Source organism: Puntigrus tetrazona, chromosome 13 (genome assembly GCF_018831695.1).
Source record: "Puntigrus tetrazona isolate hp1 chromosome 13, ASM1883169v1, whole genome shotgun sequence".
Taxonomy (NCBI): Eukaryota; Metazoa; Chordata; class Actinopteri; order Cypriniformes; family Cyprinidae; genus Puntigrus; species Puntigrus tetrazona.
In genome coordinates, this window is record NC_056711.1 from 15,475,873 (window position 1) to 15,500,934 (window position 25,062).

Below are 25,062 nucleotides of genomic sequence, written 5' to 3' on the forward strand. Positions count from 1 at the left end.
TTGTTAACAAAGAGCATTTAATTAGGAGTCTGTTTATCTCTCTCCTCCACTCTCTCATTCCTCTGTTGTAATGTTGGGAAGGGTGTGAAAACAAGCTAAAAATAAGAGCCCGAAGGAGGAAAGTCACAGAGGCACATTAATTGTGCCGGTTAAAAGCGGAATGTACATTTAGAAAAATGGAAGAGAATAGAGGAGAAGAAAAAAAAACATACTTTAACATCCTTTAACTTCGTCGTTCTACCTGACGGAGAGCCACTAAAGCAAAGAAAGATTTTTTTTTTTTTTTTTTTTTATATCTCCGAGCACCTTTCTGACCTACTTTCCTCTTTTGTTGTTCTCCTGCGAGTCTGTGTACTTCTGCTTGACGTTTTTGAAAAGGAAATTCAAACACGCTTTCCACAGCCTCAGTGTAACTCACTTCCTCTCTGATGAAGTCAAGGAGTCGGGAAAACAAGGAGAGTTTAACTGAGAGCGAGACCTGAGTGTTATTCTCAGGGGTGGCTCTGCTTTTACACGCTGGAATGGAATGTTATGGAAGCCTGATTTCACCTCAATGTAAAAAATGTAACAATGTAATTATGGGGTTAAGCTTAAAATTCAAAATAATACCACACTGTAAGATAAAACCTGTTTTAGAGATATGCCAAATAATTGCATTCTAACATAAAAGTTTGTTTAAATTACATGTGTGTACTGTGTATATTTATTATGTATATATAAATACACACATATTTGTGTATATAGTTAAAAATTCTTAGAAATGGTTATGATATTCAGTCATATGAATATAAATATATGCATATATACATATTTTAAATATATATACTGCGTGTGAGTGTATTTCTCTCTCTCTCTCTCTCTCTCTCTCTCTCTCTATATATATATATATATATATATATATATATATATATATATATATATATATATATATATATATATATATATATATATATATATATATATATATATATATATATATATATATATATATATATATATATATATACAGTATATATACAGTATATAGAATATACACATATATATAAATACAAATATTTATATTTTGGATACAATTAATCAATTAATCATTTGACAGCATTATATAAAATATAAAAAAATGTAAATATTTTGTTTAAACTAATTTCCAAGAAAGCTTTATTTAGATTAAGTTGATGGATTAAAATAACAAAAACGAAAAACAACTTAAAAAGTACGTAGACAAAAATAATTAAAATATATTAATTATAAATTATAAAATATTTACAAGCTATTAAAGTATATTAATGATAATAAAATGTAACTTAATTAACAATAACTAAAATAAAAATTTGACATTTTAATTAATCTAGTTTATTTTTTTAAATTGATCAAATTAGGATAACAATAAAAAAATAAATATTAATAAAAATTACAAACTATAATGATCCTAAAGTGCAACATAAATTGATTGATATATAGATTTTTGGACTGTTAGTTTCAGAACTCTTCAGGTGTTTATAGTTTAAAGCCCAAACAAATAATATTTTAGCAAATCTTATTGAAATGTAAGTTTTGGCTTTTTTTTGGCATAGTAATGCATCATTACTATAATCATGCACATAGTTAAGAAGAGTCTGCAAATGTTCAAATTCCATTACAATCATGCAGCATTTACTATATACAGAACTGTGAATGATTGAATAAGCTTTTTAAACCTTCCCTCTTTCATAAACACTAGAAAATCTTCCGTTTCTTAGCATTGCGTTGGCACCTAATTCATTACTATGGCAACCAAGATGATATTGTCAACACTACGCTTACAAAGTGACAGTGCGGACAGTCCTAAAATTTGGATTTGGGAATTGGGTGCAGTATGAACATAATGAGAAACTGAAGCCAGAGAAAACTGTAACGTTTCATGGTACTATCAACTTTCTCTTCAACGTTTTCACAAACCCCTTTTGTATCGAAACTTCTGACTTTTGATCGTATCTTAGCAAATCCGGGCACCGTTTGAGACACTGAAATCTATTCTAAAACTGTAAAGAAGACGCTTATAGGATTACCAGAGTCTTTTTATCAGGTAAAAGCATGAGTTGCACTTTTTATCTCCATTTAATAATTTCTTTCTTGTAGGAACAATTGAGTCTATGAGGGTCTGTTTTTCAGTACATGTCTGTCTTAGAGAATAAGAGCGATGAGAAAGGAGATCTTGAGATTTTCTGTCCTGTGGGAGACTGCATTGACAGGGCACACGGCGTCTCTGACTGATTCCAGACCGATAGCCGAGCAAATGTGAGAAAGATCTGCTCCAATCCATCTATTCTTGACAGAGGAGTCTGAATTGACTTGGATGTGTGGAGTGGACGAAAAAGTTGCGAAGTGACAGGACTCAAAGTTTCAGTCGGTGAAAGCTTGGCCGGCGCCGGTTTCTTTAGTCTAGATTCTTGTGCTTTCTTCGTATTGTGTTTGGTTTTGATTTGTGGCCCGTCGGCTTCGCTTCACTCAAACGGAGGGTTTGAAAGCGAAAGACGCGGTCGCGGCCGAGGACTGTCTGCTACCAAGAAGAATTATTCATAAACAGCCCCACTAACGAGCTCTGTATAAGAGCACAGACTACGATTCAAACGATAGCTGGGAGGTTCGACTGAATGCGAACGATAAACTAACATCTCCACCCCTCAAAGACCCTTCAGAAAGCAATTATGAGAGTTAGGCACTTCACAGCCAGTCAAAACAACCTGTACGCGTCTGTATGTCAAATCATCAATCCCCCTTGGGATCGTTAAAATGTTTTATGGTACATTCAGAACTGCCAGAAAAGACTAAAAAGCCCGCAAACTCTTCATGTCCTGGTTTATAGCCTCTTCAAGTTGTCTTATCTGCTTCCTAAACAGCTTGTGTTAATCATGGCTTAATTCAGAGTCCATGAAGACATTAGATGACTGCTGTGCCGGTCATTTGCCTTTTGGGGAAAAGGAACATTAACATTCTGTCTCTGAGGAGTGAAAACAACAGAAAAATCAAAGCTCGTGCCTGTAATCTCCACTGTCCTCATTTAGCCTTTCACCGAAGATAAAAATGTCTCTCTTGAGGTTAATCAACAAGTAGATTATCCGAAAGAAAAAAAATAGCTTAGAGTTTTTTTTTTTTTCTTTTTTATAGATCAGTCTGTAAAAACAAGTTGTGATATAGTAGGAGTATAAAATTAACATGGATAGAATAATTCAGATAATTTGAAGAGATATATTTGAGTTCATTTTTTAGATCTCTGAACTGAATCTTGGCAAGATAAAGAAATTTAAAGTTCCCCTATTATGAGTTATGAAAAGTTCATATATTGGTTTTGGGAGTCCATAATAACATGCATACATGCATATATTTAAGTGTTTCGAAAGTCCCTATTATAATATGCATTTATTTTTACCTAATTTGCTCAACGGCTCCAAAATTATATATTTTTTTTCCAAACACCTCCTTTGCTTGATGCTAATTCGGTGTTTGGTCAATTTCATTTAAAGCAGTGTTTGTGAGCCTTCAACTCTCCGAAAGCGGCACCTAGTGGTTAAGAATGAATTAGCATTTTCATTCAGACCAACATGAACATTTTCCCAGGTCTGTGCTCGCAACAAGTGAGTGGGCGATATGCTAAGATTTAATGTTAACATCGACATGAAAAGACTTGCCTCAATCAAACTTTATACACGGTGCACGTTCAGATTTAAAACTTTGCAGGATATTTTTATTCATTTGTTACACACTGCATGAAAAGTCATTTTTAAAAATCCATTATAGGGTGTGTTTAAAACACATTTTTTCAGCATCTAGATATCTAGGCATATTGTTTCTTTAATAATAAGCATAAGAAAAGAGTATTGACTATAATCTAAGAGCTTTAGAAAATACCGGATTGTCTGGTCTCAGTCTTTTGGATGGCGGACCTCCATCTTCCGGGTGGAGCATGTAGAACAGACGTACTTTGTTGGCGTGCTTCTTGCTCTGTTGTGCGTGAGAAAGAGACAAATTAAGATTGAGTGAAATAAACACACAATAATCCAAAGTGTTCTCAAAGTGTAATCAAACACATCTTTATGCAGAGAAAAAACTGACACCCAATAAGTATCCAATTCTACAATACTTAAAAGCATTCGCATTAACAAGCATTCAATCTGTTTTTCTTTTAGAGAAGTAAACATCAATTTATAAAATTAATTTGCAGCATATTTTTGTTTCCTGCTGAAACGACTGAAAGTTCTCAAAAGAAAGTTTGTGTTTGTGCAGAGTTTTTGAGGTTGCTTGTTCCCTCTAGCTGTTATTGATTTGTAGTGTCTGCGAAGTTCTGACAATCATCTTACATGTACTATATACAGTAGGCTATGTGCCCTGAGTTTTTTCTTCCTCTGTCAAACTCTGCAGTGCTTGCAAAGCTGGATAGTATTGATATTCTTAAAACATTCTGGTTAAAAACTTTGTAGACTTCAGCTGTAGCCGTTATCAAGTTTTGGTTTGTGCAGGAGATCCAAGGTTTGAAAGTTTCATTGACTTTTAAAAGATGAAAGTACACTTTTTACTACCACTTCAAATTTTTATTTTTTTGATAAACTGTATAAATTGTAACAATGTAGGCATATTTACAAATAGCCAACTTTATATATCAAGTCTGCCTGTGATTCAGAGATAAACATGCGAAAATTAATAAATGTTATTTTTATTATTTTCATTATTATTTTATTTTCACTTATTTATTCATTTTACATTTTTATATTATAATCGTAGGGCCACGTACTACTTCGTTTTTCATCCAAAAATATATTTATATATTAGTCTTACTCTCATTTTGCCGTGCCTAGAGGCCATTAAAAAAACAAGCCAAACATTTTTGCTGATTTTTGTGCGCAGACAACTGAAAATAAGACGTGCGCTCACTGTCATGCCAATATAACGCAGGTTTTATTTATATCAGCTTATACTGTTCTCTTGCTACTTCACAAGCTCTAATATTTGCTTCATATTTGAAGGAGGCAGACATATAGCATAAATATATATTCTTCATATTCTTTCTTTCATTATGTCATCTACATTGAATATTAACTGCGGTCTTCTGTTACTCCACCCAGACACTTTGATTATTTCAAAGGAATCTGATGATAGTTTGGCAGTCGGTTGAACTTTAAAAAATGCATGTGACTACTTAGCTTTCAAAACATTTATAGCCACGCACATATCAAATAATCAAGGTGGGCCAGAAGAGCAAAGCCCCAGTGACCTTCTAAAAAAAAAAAACCTAACATACCTGCTTCAACTTAGACTTAGTACTGTCCACTGTTTAGTCTATAGCGACTCTTTTTTAATTTTTTCCCCCTCTTGTACTAGTTTTCTACCTGCCCTGATCTGACCCGATATCATACGTATGAGATCAGACTATATATGAAAGAATATGAGATGTAAAGTGCGCCATGCCGGCAGACAGACTTTTTTTTTCCCACATGCTCTTTTTAATACAAAACTTAAGGCTGCTCTTCATTTGCGAGTTTGGCTGCGACAAAACGCTCCACTTCACACAGTGTTTATGCAGAGCTGTTTCCTGAGCTCGCTGAGGGGGGATATATTTCAAAACACTGCTTTTAAAATGTAATAGAAAAATGAAAGGCTTGCAGTATGGCATTTCAGCTCTGTCTCTATAAAATCGCAGAACGTTTTTACACAGTCAATTGCAGAGATGTGCTTCAGCAAGCAGAAGTGTTTGTATTAGCAGAACATGTAAACTAAAGCATGGTTTTTGTTTCTTTTTTTGTAACAAAATACAGTAGGCTGATTTTTAAAAGTTGGAATATTTTTAACTCTTTTGTTATTTTCGGCGTCTTAAAAAAAAACGCACTCGGGACGCTCAAAAATGATCTAAATGTGTGCGGCGGTGCTTTAAATTGCAAAATCTTTCATAGCATTCAACCTTGCTAATTGGTTGTTAGAGGTTTGGTCTGTCACCGCAACCCCTCTTTAATTAAAACTAACCATTTTAACCTGTATTTATGGCCTATGTTTGTTTTATACTCATTTGAGTTCTCAGCCACATTTACATAGATAAGCAATCAAACCTGAACAGATTGTTAATGCCATGAAATCACCGTGGGTTTAAGACGAATAGCTTGAATTTATAATGCAATATGCAATATGTTTGAAATTAAAAACTGGAATGTGAGCATCTGTGGGTATTAAAGAAGGGATTGATGTAAGTTTAGACTCTGAACAGATTGCAGGTGAGCTGCGCTTGTTCAGAAAAACGCTGTTTGAAAACGCTGACTTAGACCCAGACCCCTCACGAGAACCGAAAAGTTCATAAAGATATGACATGAGAGGTCAAAATGTGAGCTTTTGGAACGTCCAGCGGTAACAAGTGTTTTTTTAGTATTATTTATATGATATTACAGTACTTTTGGTCACACTTTATATTGAGTGGCTATGTGTTTGCATCAAAAAATAAGTATAATGTACTTATTGTGTTCGTAATGTATTGCAAAACACTTTTGCTGCTATTGAGGTGAGATACGTGTTAAGTGATAAGTTTAGAGACAGGTTTGGTGGTATGGGTAGGTTTAAGGGTGGGTTAAGGTGTAAGGGATGGGTCAACAATGTAATTATAAATTTAATTTAAAATAATGATGAAAATCCATAATTATACTCGCTATATGTTAAAAAAATTATAATGGCTTTCTTCATAGACTGTAGACTTTTGGGTAACCCGTTTTTCTTTCTACTAGGGATGTTCAAAACACATAATCAACCTAAACAAGAAGTTTCTCAGTTTATTATTTTCAGCTTGATTTATTATTATACCTCTGAGAAATGTAAAAACTGCCATTCAATCTTTAAGGAATTTGTACTTTCATTTACCTGCAGTTCATTTCATTTAATCCAAAACTTGATTTAATAATTTAAAAAAATCATTCATTAAATGAACTGCAGTGAACCATCGGTTATTAAAAGCAGCGGCATCTGCAGAATGTTAATAAGCTTGAGATGATACACAATATCATCCCTAATGTCATTTAAAAAGCAATAAACCCCCATGGAAACCAAAACATCCTCCTATTTCACCCAAGACTTGTTGAATTTATCTCAGAAGTAATAATATTTAGGGAATGAATTTTAAGATGAAACTTTCCAGGTAGGTTTTAGTGTGCTGACAGTCAGTCAGAACGCTAAATCCCTCTCAGAAATACGGTCTTGAAATGTATCCCCTTCAAAGCACCACGGCTGAAATATTAAACCTCTATATTTTATATCACTCCCATATATAAATAACGTAAAGCAGCCCTTTCCACAGACATCTCAAATATATCTGCCACAGTATAAACGGCATACTGTAGCAAGATTTCTAAATGGACTACCACAGTATGAGTGAGTTAAAGACTCTGATAGACTTGGAGGAGAGTGAAGGCACAGCTGGGCTCAGGATAAGTTGAGTGTGAGAGTGAGAGAGAGAGAGAGAGAGAGAGAGAGAGAGAGAGAGAGAGAGACTGTCTCTGTTGTCTTTGAAGCAGTCAGACTGGATTACACTGGTCCAGTGAAGAGCTCAGTGCTGAGAGCGAGTGAAAGAGGCCATTGATAGACTAAAGACCAGAGAGAGAGAGAGAGAGAGAGAGAGAGAGAGAGAGAGAGAGAGAGAGAGAGAGAGAGAGAGAGAGAGAGAGAGAGAGAGAGAGAGAGAGAGAGAGGGAGAGGGAGAGGGAGAGGGAGAGGGAGAGGCAAGCAGGCAACATTTGGTCTGGGAAAGATTTGATGGTTTACTAGGAGACCAGCAAATGATAGAGCTATTAAAAAAGTTGAGTTATGATATTTGAACGATTTCAGATTGCAGTGCCAGTGGTGCAGAGCCGTGAGAGTACAGTATGTGCATTTGGTCACAGAAATATGTCTAATTGTGGTAGAGATTTAAGGTTGCTTAAATGTAGTTATGCATAATGTAATTTTTATAATAATAGTAAGTGCATGTAGCATTTAACAATGGCATCCTTAAAATAAAGCATTACTGTATATTTCTTGCTGTTAATAATACATTTATTATAATTAGTGGCAGTAGTAGTAGTTTTAAGAAAGCAAAATTAAAGAAAATATGCTTTAAAAAAATTTATGCATAATTATGATATTAACTAAACACAATTTATATTTCTTAAGTTAACATATTTGAGAAGAAAAAAAAATATATATATATATATATATATATATATATATATATATATATATATATATATATATATATATATATATATATAGTTTAAAACTGATATCTTCCATACTTTTCCATATATTAGAACAGCTTATTGAAAAATATGCTTAGATGAATACTTAAATAAAAGGTTCAAATTATTAATTATTATTTATTGATATAATTAAGTGAAAAGCAGCAGTGAAAAACATGATTTTTCTGTCTTATTGTTGACTTATAGTATTTATATAGTTGATTTATATTATATGATTTTAGTCATATGGCGCATCAATAATGCCATGTTTAGTTTTTAAAATAATTTTTAAGATTTATTTTTAATGTTTTTGCATTTAGATTTGACAGTTGGTTTACAGGAAGTGAAGTGGCGATGCTGGGATTCGAACTCGGGGCACCTAAGAAAAAACATTTATTTCTATTATCATTATTATCATTATTATTATTATTATTATTATTATTATTCAGATTGACAGGAAAAGCAGGTAAATGCTGAAATAAACAAGTGAAAGCAAAATGGAGAAATGGGCTGGACAAACACCACAGGCTGATATGGAGAAAAAGAAGTGAAGGACAGGTAACAAGATTTTTCTCAGGACTAAGATGAGACATTAAACCCGAGCTTTTAGTATATGTCCGTTAGCTATCCATCAGATTATCAGCAATGCGCGCACACGCTCGGATGCAGCATGAGAAATTGAAAGAGGAAAAGGCCCCGAGATATCCGAAAGTCCATTAAAGTTGCTCTGACAGGTGGAGAGAGTTTGTGTGGTTCAGTCCCAGGAGAGCGGCTCTAATGCATGCTGTGGTGCGGCAGACTCATGTTATCACACAGAACATCTCTATCTGTCTCTCTGTTTTTCTCTCATTCTCTCCCATTCCTTCTCTTTCGCCTCTCCAGGGAAATGGCCGGTTGATTCGGGGCCTGAAATGAACTGGTCACAGAGACGAGTTCATTGACTTGAAGTTTCCTTGAGGACACAAGCAGTTTTCTGGATACTTGAGAAATAGTTGTTGCATTATATGCCATTTAAGGTGTATAGGGATGCTGTATCACATTTTATTTTCTACTAATAACATTGTAAAAAAAAATCTACTGAATTAACAATGTGAATATTTTGATCAATGTTTATTGCGTAGCCTATAAAACTGCATTTAAATTAAAACATACATTAACATTTTCATTTCACCTAATATTATTAGTTTATTATTATTATTATTGTTATTTTACTACATTATTAAAAGTAAAAGTATAATATCTAACATAAAATAATAACTAACATTAACAAATGTAATTAACATTGTAACAAATGTATTAACATTTTTTTAGTTTGTGCAATGAATCTAAAGTGAGCTCTGCAGGACAATCAGAGCTATAAAGGGTCTACTTTTATTTGTGATCACTGACAATATCAATTTATATATATATGTATTTAAAATATATATATATTTTTCATTTTTTTTTTTTTTCATTTTTCAAATGTAAAATATTTTTATTCATAATTATGAATAATTGTTATTAATTTAATATAGTATTTATTATCCTATATCTACTGATCTCTTTTCGTAGTTGTCCATTCCAATGAAAATTTTAATTTAATTAAATGTGTCATTTCGCATATATTAATATGATTTCAAAAATTATTATGAATAATAATTATTATTATAATAATTTTGTTATTATACAACATGCTGATTATAAAATGTGTTAATATGATCATTAATAATATACAAATATTACTTTTTAAAAAACAAAAGTAACTAAAGGTCTATTTGATAAATGTAAAATAAACAAACAAAACATTTTTAATGAAAATACACTTTTTTTCTGTGACTGTGGCTCACTAAAACTTATTTGAAATGTATTACTATTTTTGTAATTGTTTAAGTTATAAATAACATAATTTCTTCTGTATATTTTCCTTTATTTAAATGTGTAGATCAACGTTGCATTTTTTGTGTTATGTGTTATATTTGGCCATATTTTGTGTTTAAATATATTAATTAATTAATTTATTTTTTTAGTAAAAAAGCATTGTGTAAAATACATCATAATTTTGAAGTAAATAAATAATTTTGACTTGGATTAGTAAAGCATTGTCAGCCTGTTGAAAGGACAGCTTATATGACTGTCAAGAAATAACAATTTTAAGCTATTTGAGTGAAAACATATAATTATATTTAAGTAAATCCAGCCTTCATTCATACGAAATTTGGGACGTCAACCTCACGCTGTGACATCTGAGTGTATTTTTTCAAGCCGAGGGATCGCAGGGATCAATGACAGAAGAGCTAAAGTGTTACCGTAACACTGAATATAGCTCACTGGCTTCTCTTCGTAAACCAATCTGGCCAAACGATCCTGTTGAACAGACACGTTCCCTCAGCTACACTGATTTTGTGCAAAGGAGTTTGTCCTCATTAGCGCACTCATTAATCTAGTGATTGCGTACTCTGTGGTCTCAGGAACCGCGTGTGAGAGATGTAAATAATGCAGGAGGATGATTATTTAATGGTCAATCATTGGGTTACTTATGAAGGGGTTGTGGGTCTGAGGAAAGGTGCACTGCACTACAACTTTAAAAGCAGCGACTGAAAGATACATGAGAGAAGCATTTAGGTTACAAATGATTATTACATCCCTGATGATCAATTGATGAGGCCTGCTTTTAACGTAATGTGTGTCACTGCTCTCTCTCTGTGTAGGTGTGTGTGTGTGTGCGTGTGTGTGTGTGTGTGTGTGCGCGCGCTCTAACCTCATAGTGTGCCACGCGCTGGGACTCAGAGATCAGCTGAGCGTTGCAGATGTTACAGTAGCTCTCCGTGAAGAGTCCTTCATCACCAGCTCCGGCAGACTTCATCTGATCAAATACACACACACAAGGAACGATGAGATGCACAGAGCTCCTTTTTATCACATTTATTTATTATTATAAGTTTAGACTGATTTGACTTATTTTTTAATCAAGTCGGTGTTGGTTTACGGTCGTTTTCTGCAGTCAGGAAGTACATTATTTTTCTCAAAGATGTAATGTAAGAGCTTGCGTTGAAACAGCATGTGACAAATTACATAAATATGGCAATGCATAATGTTTATACATATGGAAACAAAGACATTAGAGCTCTCTGCTGCTAGTCTTACATAGCCAGGCCTGAATGGTTTATTTGAGCAGTTTTGGTTACTGGTTAGACCAGTTGACAAAGCAACTCTCCTTCAACAGGGATGTTCCAAAACCTAATATGATTCCTGATTTTCTATCTTAAATTAACATAATTTTCTAACCACCCTGCAACCTCATATGTGACCCTGGACCACAAAACCTTAAGTCTTAAGTCGCTGGGGTATATTTTTAACAATAGCCAAATATACACTGTATGGGTCAACTTTATAGATTTTTCTTTTATGCCAAAAATCATTAGGGAATTAAGATCATGTTCCATGAAGATATATAGTTTTTTTTTCTACTGTAAATGATCAAAACTTAAATTTTGATTAGTAATGTGCATTGTCAAGAGCTTCATTTGGACTTCATTTTCTCATTATTTAGATTTTTTGCACCCCATGATTCCAGATTTTCAAATATTGTTCTACGTAACAAACCATACATCAATGGAGAGCTTATTTATTCAGCTTTCAGATGATGTATAAATCTCAATAAAAAAAAAAAAAGTAACCTTATTACTGGTATTGTGGTCCAGAGTCACATATTTATTATACTTTAATTTTAACATGTTGCTAAGTTACTAATTCTCCTAACTATTTTCCCTCCTTTGATGTAATTTTACGTCATTTATGAGACGATGCTCCCTCACCATTGGCAGAATTTATTGGCTTTCCGTACTTTCACAGTTATACAGTAGTAGGCGCTGTTACACATCTTCTGAAAGTGTACTGAATCTCTAATCAGAACATGTGAAGAAGAAGCAGAAACAATGGATTTCTTATATTTATACAGCATATAAATTAAAACTGCCTAACATTACTGAATGAAAGTGGTATTTGACTGTAGTTGAATTTCCATTACCCTTCAGACTGCACAAATTAAAATAAGCCCAATGGAAACGCGTCAAAAAATAAACTAAATGTTTGCACTTGCATGAGGTGGTTTTTCAGGCAATTCGAAATAAGGACTATTTCACAAAACTGCAATGGAAACAGTGTCGTTGCATTTACAGATCATGTATGTAAAAGTCACATGATCATACTATAACCCCCAAGAAACAACTCATACACGGCCGCTCTCAAGTACAAGAGGCTTTCCCTGCCATGGCTGACCAACGATTTACGATTGTTTGGCTTGTTGGAAACCCCTTACTTATTCTGCATATGCCCGCTGCACATTAAGGCTCCAACATGCTGCTTCTTTAAAGATACAAGCCCACGTCTCCTTCAATTAAAAATAATGAGTGCAGTGGCTGCGATACACATAAACCTACCAATATCAATCATCATGACTTATCGCAAGGGGAAAAAAATGTCGCATAACATTGTTTAATGGAAACGTAATTTCGCAATAGGTTAATTCATTATAACTTTCATTATCTATAAAATATTGTGCAAGTTTTGCACAAATCTGTAATGGAAATACATCTTGTGTAAACCTTATGGGTATTACTGGAAGCGACCTATTCCATCTGCGACTTGATCATCATTCTGAATCATTTAGCTTATGTTGTTTTTAATTTATATGCTGTTACTTTTAGGGAAACCATTGCAGTGGGAACACGTCTATGACTTTAAAATGTTGTCTATGCAGCTCACTATGTTTGGGAACAAAGCTGAAGTTTGCAGTTTTGTATTTTTTCCACTCAGGTAGAAAGCTATTTTTTTACTGTGAGCTCAAAAAAAGGTGTGAATGTTTGTCGGTGCTTGGCACAGGCTGCTGTTTGCAAAGAGCCATGCAATGTGTAAACTGACCTGCTTTTCTCAAGGTCATACATACATTGAGAATGTGACCAACAGTATGGAAACATGGGATTATTTCACTCCCACTCATTTATTAAAGACAACAGCCGATTTTGATTGATGTTTGAAAGGGTATTTCACAACCATTGTTCCTGTACATTGATGTTTTCTTTCAAAGCCCATGAGTCAGAGAAGGAATTGGCATTTAGCATTTATCACAGAAGAAAACTAGGCTCAGGATTCCTCAAGAATGAATAAGATATTCGAAGAAAACCACCCATCAAACCAAATCCTCGATGTATAATTGAAAAGCAAAGTGTCGTAAGACTTCAACATCGTTCTTTCGCCATCTGTGAGTGAGGGTGATTCTGGTGTGCAGAATCAATAATTCAAAGTGTTGCACTTGTGAAATTCAACTGTGGTTAAATCTTGATTCTTGAAGAGGGTTTATACAGAGCTGGGGAGTTCAGGTGCAGTTAGTGTGCGAGGACTGATGGGTACACATCAACCTGACAGCATGTGTCACACCACTGACTCAGAGTGCTCAAGAATCTCTGATAAAAGGCAAAATAATAAGGCACTGAAGGAACACGGAGTACAAAATCAGATATCAGATCGCCCTTATTATGACAGCCGAGAACATACTGGACCTTCTCTTTCTCTGCTGTTGAATTTATACGGACTCTCGTTGTTTGATTGCTTGTATAGAGATGATGAAAGGGTGCAAATTTTTGAAGGTATCCATGTGCGCTTATAGGAACTTGCCACTTTTTTTGAAAATAGGCTAATTTCTCCCCTAAAGTTGAAAAGTTGAGTTTTACCGTTTCTGAATCCATTCAGCCGATCTCCGAATCTGGGAGTAGCACTTTTAGATGTAGCTTAGCATAGATCATTGAATCTGATTAGACCGTTATCATCTCTTGCTTAAAGAGTTTCTATATATTTTTTTTTATTTAAAACTTGACTCTTCTATAGTTATATTGTGTACCAAGAGCAAAGAGTGAAATAAAAAGTTGCGATTTTCTGTGCAAATATAACTAGGAACTATGCTCTCATTCTGGTATAATCATCAGGGAACGTTGCTGCCGTACCATGGCTGCAGCAGGCACAGTGATATTACGGAGCGCCTGAAAATAGTCCCCAGAGTTCATAGAACCAAGTTCCTTGATTATTATGCCGGAATGAGAGTATAGTTCCTAGTTATATCAGCCTAGAAATTCGCAATGACGTTAAGGATAAAGTCGTCAGGGTATCTCTAACAACATAGCTCGTATGTTAATGTGTGTTCTCTTCTGAGGGAGAGAGAGCAGGAGAGATAATGTATGTGCATGCCGTACATAATAAAATGTAATTTTGTGGCAAATCATGGAAAAGAGCTGTCATGAGCTGTTTTTATCATATTATTAATATATTATTTTATCATATAAAATATTTTTTGGTTATTTGGTTAAAGTTTTGGCTATTATGCTGTTGCAAAAATGCCCATCAACTTGATACTCTGTACAGCACAACATCACTGATGCAGAAGAAATAGTAAACCTTCTTAAACTTCTAAAATAAGCCACCACTACCCTGGCTGGTGAAAAGAACGCCACCTTCTCACTCATTGTACTCTTGAAATCCAGGATCGAGCAGAGTATGACACTGTCTGCATTACTAATTATTTGAGAATCATGTCACTGCCTTCAGGATACAGCGTTTGAACCATTGGGTGCACATGATCCTCCAGAATGATTCGGTAGTTCTTGGCAGTGACACGCCCATCTAGCACAAATATTGGGCTTAAAGATTGCCATGATTTTTTTTTTTCTGGCACTGTGGAGCAAGCAGAAAAGAAGGAGTGAGGTACCAGTGATGGAGATCCCACTGATGCAGCAGAAATGAGAGAGACAACACAGGGAGTTGAGTGAGAACAGCCACCACCTAACAAAAAGACAGCACTTGAAGATCTCCTTGGTGCAACTTCTGCTAAATTAACAGTCACTCGGTCCAAATGTAAGATAGAGGTAGAGATTGACGTGTACAAAAAGGACACTTCTATTCCCCTCGCTAGCTTTCCACTGCAATGATGGAAAAATGCTCAAACATGCCCCCAAGGCTTACCTAACAGTACCAGCAACTTCTGTTCCCAGCAAACGTGTTTCTATGGCAGGGGATATTGTGAATGCTCAAAAATGTAGATATGCAGAATGTAGAAAATGTAGAAACAAGCCTTAACTTACTTATACAAAACAAAACACCATCTTAATTCTAAGTTCATGTTAAATGCAACAATTTTTTCACTGACAGACAAACCTATTTAGTTGTTAATTTTGAAAGGGTTTTTATTAAACTTTGAAATGTGATCTTGCATGTACAAAAGTTTGTTAATGTTTTTGAAAGAAATGTGTTATTTGAATTTCAGTTACATTTTTTTACATTTTATTCCAAATATTGTGCACCAATTATTGATACGTATTATATTGTGACCTAGGCATATCGTTTCACCCCTAATATATATATATGTATATAAACTGATCCAGACACAATTTAGTCAAGCACACTTTTAACAGTGCAGATGAGGTGTCTGCCGCATCCTTCACAACCAACAGCAGCACTAGAAATCTGCCTGTAAGCTAGGTAAAATCCCATGCAAACCAATTTTGTAGGCGCCATTACGTGATTTGCATAATTCCTTTAGTTTATCTGGTGCTAAAACAATGCTGACAATGTGTACAAATAAACAACATTATCAGCAAGCACAATTCATTCTTATTGAATTCCCCCCTCAAGAGCGTTTTAAGCGGCACTTAGTAGAAACTGAACAAGATAAACTTGCGCACACGCATGTTTATCTTTTAGTCTCTGATTTCAGATTTACCTGTCCCTAAACATCACAAAAAGAACTTAACGTGGCTGGTCACTTTACATGTCGGTCTCTTTTTACGTTAGTGGTTCCAGCTGCAAAATGAATTGGATTTGGTCAGTAGTGAACCGTGGCTATGGGACACTAATGACTGAACATTTGCTTTTCTCAACAAAAGACGGCTGTTGTTAGAATCTTGATTAAAATAATTTCATTTTAAATTCATTTCTGATTCACTCTGCAGTCTCATTAAAGACGTCTTTCTATCTGAGCGCCCGAAAACAAGCCCTCCGTGTGCATTCATACACAAAACCTGTTTCACACAATTAAATTTTCTGTGATTATAATTGTATTGTGACACATCAGTGATCTCTCGCAGCACCTCGATGATAGTCTAATTTAATATGCTTCAGTTTTTATTTCCTTTGAATGACACGGAACACTTTAAAGTATTCAGGCAGATGTTTTTTAAGGAAAGTCGTCAATATGCACTTATCTTTGTCGTTGTATAACAGACATGACCACAAAATGAATGAAATCTACACTCAATCTTTGGGATTGAGATTGCTTGAATTGAGGGATACGACTTATTACACTAGTATTACACTATTACAATAATGTGATTTGAGATATTAATAATGAAGACATCTAACTACGTACATATTAACTGTCACATTCTTTTCTAATTAACTGCTACATTCCACTCTTTAGTTCCCTATGTAGTGAATCAATAGAATATATAATGAACACAGACGAAAGTTCTTTCGTACTCTTAAAAGTGAGACACTGATGACTCAATTTCCTGCAACAAGAGTGTGAACTATGAATCTGACTGAGACACATCATCATTAAAGAGCAAAAACATATCACAATGCTAGAAGATACTGAGCAAGATGTGTGTGATTCGGTATCTGGTATAAAGTGCATTTGCAAAATTTGTTGGGTAGCAAACAGGATGCAACATTATGTCATTTTTAACTTTCGACAGACAGACAAGTGATGAAATTATAAGTTTCTCCAAATCTGTTATGATGAAAAACAAACTCATATGCATCTCGGATGACCTGACGATGAGTTTTACATTTTTGAAAGAACTTTTCTTTTAAGCAAATATGTTGATCCTCGCACAGTCAGTAGAAAACATTTATTTTTCTGCCTTGCAAGGGCTCCTGTTTCTCATCTAGTTAGTAAATTGTCTCATGATTACATAGCTACAAATACAAAACCCTCAGAAAACTGGCTTCCTGACAGTTTTCGTATCGATTATAAAATTCTCATGCTCACTATAAGGCCTTGAATAATTTGACTCAATATTAGTCAGAGCTTTTAACCTCCTGTACACCCACATGTGCTCTTCGCTCCGCTGAAGCAGGTCTATTCCAACAGCTCGGCTTAAAAAATGGGTAATCTGGCTTTCTCATCTTTGGCTCCTAAATTGTGGAATTCCTTGCCCTCCGAAATTAGTAATACAGACTCTCTTAGTATCTTTAAATCGTCTCTTAAAACATACATTTTTAGATTAGCTTTTATGTGATTACTGTTTTATATTGGCCTTGTATGGCCTGATTGTTTTTGCTTGTACTGTTGTATATCTTTTCCTTTTTTTATGTAAAGCTCTCTGAGATGCAACTTTTAAAGGCCCTAATATAAAATAAAGTTTGTTATTATTATTATTATTATTATTAAAACAGCCCACAAGGCACTTCTTTCCAGATTCCGTCCACATTTGCTTGCGTAAGTGTAAACGTACCACACATCAGGGATTCGTGCTGATTCCCGTCTGTGGGATGTGGCGCACTTCGTCCTCCTCTTCACCATACCTCCTCCTCCCATCTGCCTCCTGCTCTCCTGACAGCTGTATGACTTTGTGGAGGTCATTCTATCATGACATTCATTCTGATGTTGTCCTTTTTCTTTCACAGCCAATGTGGTGAACCCCCAGAAGCTTCGTATTCCTCCCCTACAGCTCTCTCTCTCTCGCTCCTTTCCTCTCATCTCATGCAACTGTCAGACAGAGGACTAACACACTTGTTTTCTTGATAAAGCGTGGTGTTTTACAGGGAGAAAAGGCAGTGATAGATGATGGGAGAAAGACACAGAGGAAAAATGGGCCGCCCTTCCATTGTGGATGCATGTGTCACTTTAATCACAACTAAGGTATTCAAAGTGCATTTGCTCTTCAAAAGAGCATGTAGGTCCAACAAAGTAAGAAGAGAGTTTCATTTATCTTCACTGCAGGTGGGCTTCAGCAGCTTTTTAACCACCTGGTCACGTTTGGGACCAGGTTACAGTTTTAAAGTTCCCCTATTATAGGCTATGAAAGGTTCACATCCAACAATAGGATGACATGCACACAAAGTCAAAACACTATTTTATAATATGCATTTTTTTATTCGTTTTTTCCAAACCCCTCCTTTGCATGATCGGTCGATTTCATTTTAATTTCATAATAAAAAGCAGTGTTTGTGAGCGCTGTGCTGCTTTGTGTACAGCATTTCCAGGGAAACTCAGACTTGGGATTCGCTTTCTTTTGAGAGTCAATAACTTAATACATGGGGCACTTTTAGATTTGAAGGTCACCTGAAGTGCCTTGAAACACGCAATGTTATTCTATGTGGTGATGTAATTTCAACTGAAACAGGAAGACAAGGCGGGACATATCGAGCTGGCCCCTCCCCCTTTTTAAAATTGGCAATAGCATTTCTATCTGCTCTGGCCAGAGCTGTTGAGCTCGGTAAAGCCGCATTTGACAGCCACAGTGTAATAGATTACACTGTATTACACTAAATTCAATATGTTCTTACTAAAACAAAATAGTGATCATGATCATGCTGAGACTGTGTAATATATGCAGACTTGCATATATGATTTGCTCCATGTGATCGAGTCTCTGTCACACAATGCGAAACCAGACCTAATGTTCCCCAATTGAAAGCATATTTACACTGCTTGAAATGGTCCCTATCGCCTACATTGTGCACAATGTGCCACTTACTGTACAGAAGATACTAACACTTGTGAACAAGTGACCGATCTCGGCCGCAACTTCAGTGTCTATTTATAGTGTAGGAGTGCGCTTCAGATTCTAGAGAGCAATTGATTGGTCAGAAGATTTGAAGAGAAGCTGAAGTAAAAAAAAAAATCGATCCATTTTGGCGGAAGTGATGGAACACTTATATCTTCTAAATGCGAATTTTGTCACTGTTTTGGAGCACACTGGTTCAGTATACTAGGTGCATAATAATATCATGACTTGATGACCACTTTAAACAAAACTGTGAAGACACATCTGTGGTTTCAGTTTGTCTGGAACTGTTTGCGTTTGTCCAGTACTACATATCAGGCAGCTTTGACATCTTCATTAATTGAACTGTAGAAAATTATATGAATATACACAAAAATGCCAATACAGGGATTTGAAGTATCGCAGAAGTGTCAAGATAAATGATTGTATCTACTTAGCCCTTATGAGTGACCTTTAAAGCTCAGTGAAGAACACCGGCAGACATCTGCTGGCACGCTAAATGAGCTGAAGTTTTCCACCACATGATATCATTAGGCATCTCCTAAATAAATGTGCTTATACGCTCTAGAATGGCAATTACAAATACCATCATGAAACAGAATATAATGTACCACGTGCTGCCAAATGTATCAAATGATGCAGAGCAACATGAAGCTCTGTTTTGTGCCTAATATAGAGAGTATTATTTGATTGTCAGCTGCAGTGAAGAGATACACACTTACAGTCATTCCATGTAATCTGATAATCAGCACTATTACATGCTTTAGCGCTCCAACTGTACGGACTGGAGTTACAGTATCAAAGATCATAGTTTTTTTTTTCACATCGTCCCATATCCTCCCAGAAGAACATCAGTCTCTGCGGGGTAAAGACTCTGATATGAAGGTAGAGAAACGTGTATGTATATGAAATTAATTTTGGCAGGCTTGAAAGCCTCAGGCTCCCACGACTGGCACCGAATCCCACAGCCACGTCTCTTCAAAGCGACCCTAAAAAGTTGATGAGAACTTTTTTTTTCACTCATCCACCAGCACGAGGGAAGCATTAAAAATACATCAGCTAAAAGACGAAAGAGATCTGGGCCTCGTTCTCCCTTCGCGATCTCTTCTCCCACCAACCCCACAGAGAAGAGCAGCAGAAATCTCTTAATCTGCTTCGCTTTATTATCGCAATTAGGAACATTTCCGGTCCGAATCCATCCCACAGGTTGACTGTGGAAAGAGGGGTTCTACCGTTTGCAGTGGTTTTAAATGGTGTGCCGTATTGCTGCAAACTCTGTCAAGCTGTTTCCATCACTCTTGTGTGGTAAATTAAAAATAATGAATGAATGCAGCTCCACTAATGTGCCATGTCAAGCGTGTGAGGTATTTATCTGCCACACACACTCTTGCATTAGAATAAATGAGGAGAGACGGAAACACAAGTAATAGTGTTTTATATACCGCTCAATTCCTACAGTTATTTCACTGGCTGAGGGCAAAGAAATTACAGAAAAGTATCTTATTTGTTCTTGATCATGAAAAATATGTTTAAAATTGATGTCAAATTTCTGAAAAAATTCTGAATTTTCATTCACCTTTATTGCAAAAACCTGTAATTAGGTTATAATACAATTTAAAATGCTTATAATCACACTAGTTACTTTATTGATTTTTATTAACTAATTTTTTTTAATATATTTCATCTTTTTTATTAAAATTTTTGCAGCGAAATGGGACATTATCATAGATTTATAAACGCATGTGCTACATTGCGGTCTTCCTCATATTTTATTGGTTTGTGCATGTCTCCTATAGAGGCTTGTGCATGCTTTAATTTTAGTATAACTTATCAGAGAAACACTTTTTTTTTCCTGAAATCAGCAAACTCTATCAAAAGCAGTGACATTTACATTTCAGAGCGGCAAATACGATGCACTGACCCACCTGCTCATTAAAGCTGTTTGAAAATGCCACCTAGCCAGTGAGCTAATATAGATTATTCCTTTTCACTATTTGCATAGTCAGATACAGCGCCGTATTAACTGAGGACTCCAGCGAGCAGTGAGCTACTGTATGCTTCCATTTCAGAGGGTAATGGACCAGAACATTAGCATCACAAGCTCATTTACAGACTACAGACGGCCCCAGTAGAACACCTCAGATGGACGGAAACATCATTAAGTCGCCAAAACACATAAACTGCATTCATTACCTCGGTGTGCTGTGCTGTGTTCATTAATAATCATATATGGGCTAAAGATGCAGTGAACTGACATTAAATCTTGCCCCCTGACCCGAATATATATAGGAATTTCAAGACTTTGGATCCATAAATGATTCTTTTGTCGAAAAAAGGAATATTTGCATGAAAGAAATGCAATTCCATTGCCAAATAATGCAATGCATTCATCTTAATAATAAGCGTGAAACTATTGAAACTATTCTCAAAGAAGATGTGTACATAGAATTTTTATGAATTACTCTTTTTAATCCCACATAAATTCAATCAAATACATGGCAAATTAACAAAGTGGCTATATTTTAATAACAATATTTAAATAACAAACTGAAATTATTATATGTTGACATATATAATACAATTTTGAAAATATTATACAAACCTATTACAATGCAGAAGCGTGTTATGATGGGTTTGAATAAATAGTATTTGGTAACACTTTATAATAATTAATGCATGCATTGACTAATATATAATAATATATATATATATATATATATATATATATATATTCTTCTGTTTTATCTCAATGATAAAAAGTCATTGTAAGACTAAGAGGAAAATATAGCTCAGAAACTTGGTCATTTTATATCTTATAATTCTGAAAAAGTCAGAATTGTATGATAAAAAAATATTTACGATAAGTGGTTAATGTAAAGCATTTTTCAAAAAGCACTAAATAAATTTTACAAATTATTATTTAATTATTTTTTATAGTATTTAACTCACATTTTAAGAGCATTTATAAATATAGTGTGCATGTAAACGATTATAGGCTATAAACATTATTACTTTTTTATAGTGTAAATTAAATTATGTTCCATAAAACTGTGTAAACATGAGTTGGAACTATTTGGATTTAAATCAGCCTGAAATAAACCCCAAACCCAGGGAAGGACTTTGCTTCTTCATTTCAGAAGTCTCCCACACATCACTTCTACAGACAGTCCAAAGTCTTTGACCTTTGGGAGCATCCCACTGTCCTTACACCTGCCAAATTCATCACGCCTATCAGTGGAAGCTCTCGGTGAGATTGGCCATTTCTAGCAGAGATGAGAGATGAGGATGGCATGGCAACAAAAGCCTCCAAGCTGGATGAACAACCCCCAACCGCAGAGCTACAGCATGTCAGTCCAAATAGGAATCAGAGCCATGAGAAACACTCTTTCAAACAGCGAGAAACACCAAAGAGCTAATGCCGCTTTGTTAAACTTGCGGCTTAATGTTTTGTGCAGGCTGTTAGTGTGTAGCACAGATATATTTTCCACGATCTCGTCCATTATTCAGTTTGTGTGCGAGCTATCGCACAAACACCTCCGCTCTCCAGGGTTTTTTGGTTCATTTCACAATGCCCTGGATACGGTCTGGGGCTAAATGTGGGCTGCAGCTGATATCTGAGCTTCCAAGAAAAGCCTTTGAATAAATGCCTATTTACCCCACTTTCAAGATGACAGAGGATTAGCCCTTCTTCCTAAACCCTCTCTAGGAATGATGGGACGCGCACACGCGCTGTATATTAGATACATACTCTCAAACGATAATGCTGAAATCCTGTTTATTCATGAATTTCATAAAAGGAAGCCTTTACTTGCACTTCAGCCCAAGGGTTTGTTCGTTAGATTCTGATATAATAATGTCACAATAACAAGATGAGAAAAAACTGAGGCAGGTGATTCCGAGAGGGTCGTCAAACCTCAAACCTCTAGATTATACAAATATTGATTCTGATATTCAACACTGACTACCGTTCACTGAGAGTTGGACGCTCTAAAATGCCACGCGTCTCTTGAGACGCAACCTTCGATCCTTCGCGCAAGTCAGTCTTAGCTGGTTCGCTAATTTCCACTGACTTTGCCACTGAATTAGGCCATATTCCCTAAAAACTGCATCCTCTGAACCGGTCAGCAAAACCGAATGTTTCCAATGGCTGACATACAGAGTGGCTAAAAAACGGCACGTTCAAGATCGTTTGTGATTCATAGATTTCACGCCTAAAAGAGATGGAGGCATGCGTACATTTCTGGTTGCATCTAAGAGATGATCGTAAAATCAAATTTAGGATGGTTTCTGCCCAACATTTTATAAATGAGGCCCCAGGTCTTCACGGAGATCATGTTCTGTGATATCTCCTGTGCTTTAAAATGCTTCGTTTAGTTATGCACAATGACAGCTGATTGGTTCACTGGGGTCACATCATGCTTTTACGGGTATTAAATCAGAGATGTCCTTCTAAAAAGTTTGTGCTTTTTCATTTTATAAAAGTGCCTCCTGAGTCTGTCTGCTTTCATCATCTTCAGCGCAATTATGCTTACACTGACATTTATTCAGCAGCTAGTGAATTGGTTTATTATAACTATGTATATAATGCTTTTTTTGACTGAATACTCGATTCTGATTTGCTGGCAGGTATGCGGTAAAACCGTTAATGCACAGGTAGTTCCAAATCAGTTTATTTACCATTCCATATGAATGAGCTGCTTTAATTGATGCACACTCGCACACCGCACTATTTCATCTCTGTGTCTGATATGTAGTGCACAGAATGTAAGAGCTAATGAGCCGTAACTGACGAAAATAACTGTCAATTTTACCAAATAGCCGTGCATTAAATTATTTTAAATGCACTTTGCGTGGGGCGGTTCTTTGCCTCCACATTGTGCATTTAAAATTCTAATAATATATATATATATATATATATATATATATATATATATATATATATACTGTATATTCACATCTATTTTCCACACTAACTTCACCAAATTTGTACTTATTTTTTTAAGAAACTGCTATTATTTACAAGCAAGTTTTTTTTCGTCATGCTTTTTCAGCTCTTTAACCATCTTAGCCACTGCTCCCTGCATTAATTTTCATGCACAGCTGAAAGAAAACAAGATGCACACCGAATTCCACAATGCCAGCAAAGCGGCTCTGATGTGACATATTATCCGAGTGGAACCAAAGCCTAAAACCTTTAACACTATATACTTTTGCTGCCTTGCAAGAACTGGTATTTCATTCAGGAAATGCAAACTAATCACTTTTGTATTATCTGCCTGGTACAGGCTTTGAGATATGACAAAGAATAACAACGGTCAGTTATTGTTTGAGATTTATCTTAATTAGGGTTAAAGCGAGAGCACGCTTCATTCACACAGCCATCATTAAAGAACAATTACGGCCACACGTTTTCACACATCCTGTACTTTGTCCTTTATATCATGCTGTTATTTCAGAATGACCATACACACATCTTAATTGAATGTGCTATAATTCTAAATGTCGTGAGAATATGGCCTCAGTCAGCAATAAGACCAAAAATAGCTGAGAAGCAATAACTGCAGAGATGCATTTCAGTAAAAATGTCATTTTTCTGTTGTTAACTGAAGCACCTTGCCATGTCCTTGTTCGCAATCCTGTCAATCACAGTTTTTCATTTTCCACTCCTGATTTCATGCCATAAAGCCAAATATATGACTGCCAGATGCCTGTAAAGCAAAACCACAGTCATGTGCATCACTTCCTGCAGGGCATTTTGTGAATTTGCATTTCCCTTCTATGTAATTCTTGGAGAGGCATGTGGGGATGAACCAGTTATGCCTACAGGATACCAGCATATGAGGACAGATTCCATGATGTAGCGAGAGCAGAAAGACTGTGTCTCCTGCTGAGGTGCTGGCGCATCGGGTTCCTCGTGTGCCAGGAAGCATGGAGCGACCCTGAAGCTCCACGTCATTGGCTTTGGCACCCTTACGGTTACCCTTCCTTGTACCGGGTTAAAGAGATCACCTAAAATGCCTATTCTGTTATCATTTGCTAACTCTCATGTCATTCCAAACCCGCAGAAATTGCTTGCTTGCCTGGAC

At 35.5% G+C, this 25,062-nt stretch overlaps 1 protein-coding gene across 1 annotated transcript in view; it reads right to left on the bottom strand.

The window, feature by feature from the left end:
- Nucleotides 1-25,062, bottom strand: part of zgc:171482 (zinc finger protein) — a 64,648-nt gene that overhangs the window by 32,808 nt on the left and 6,778 nt on the right. The window contains 2 exon segments of the mRNA XM_043254556.1: nt 3,886-3,978; nt 10,957-11,061. Coding sequence (XP_043110491.1) covers nt 3,886-3,978; nt 10,957-11,061 — 198 coding nt within the window.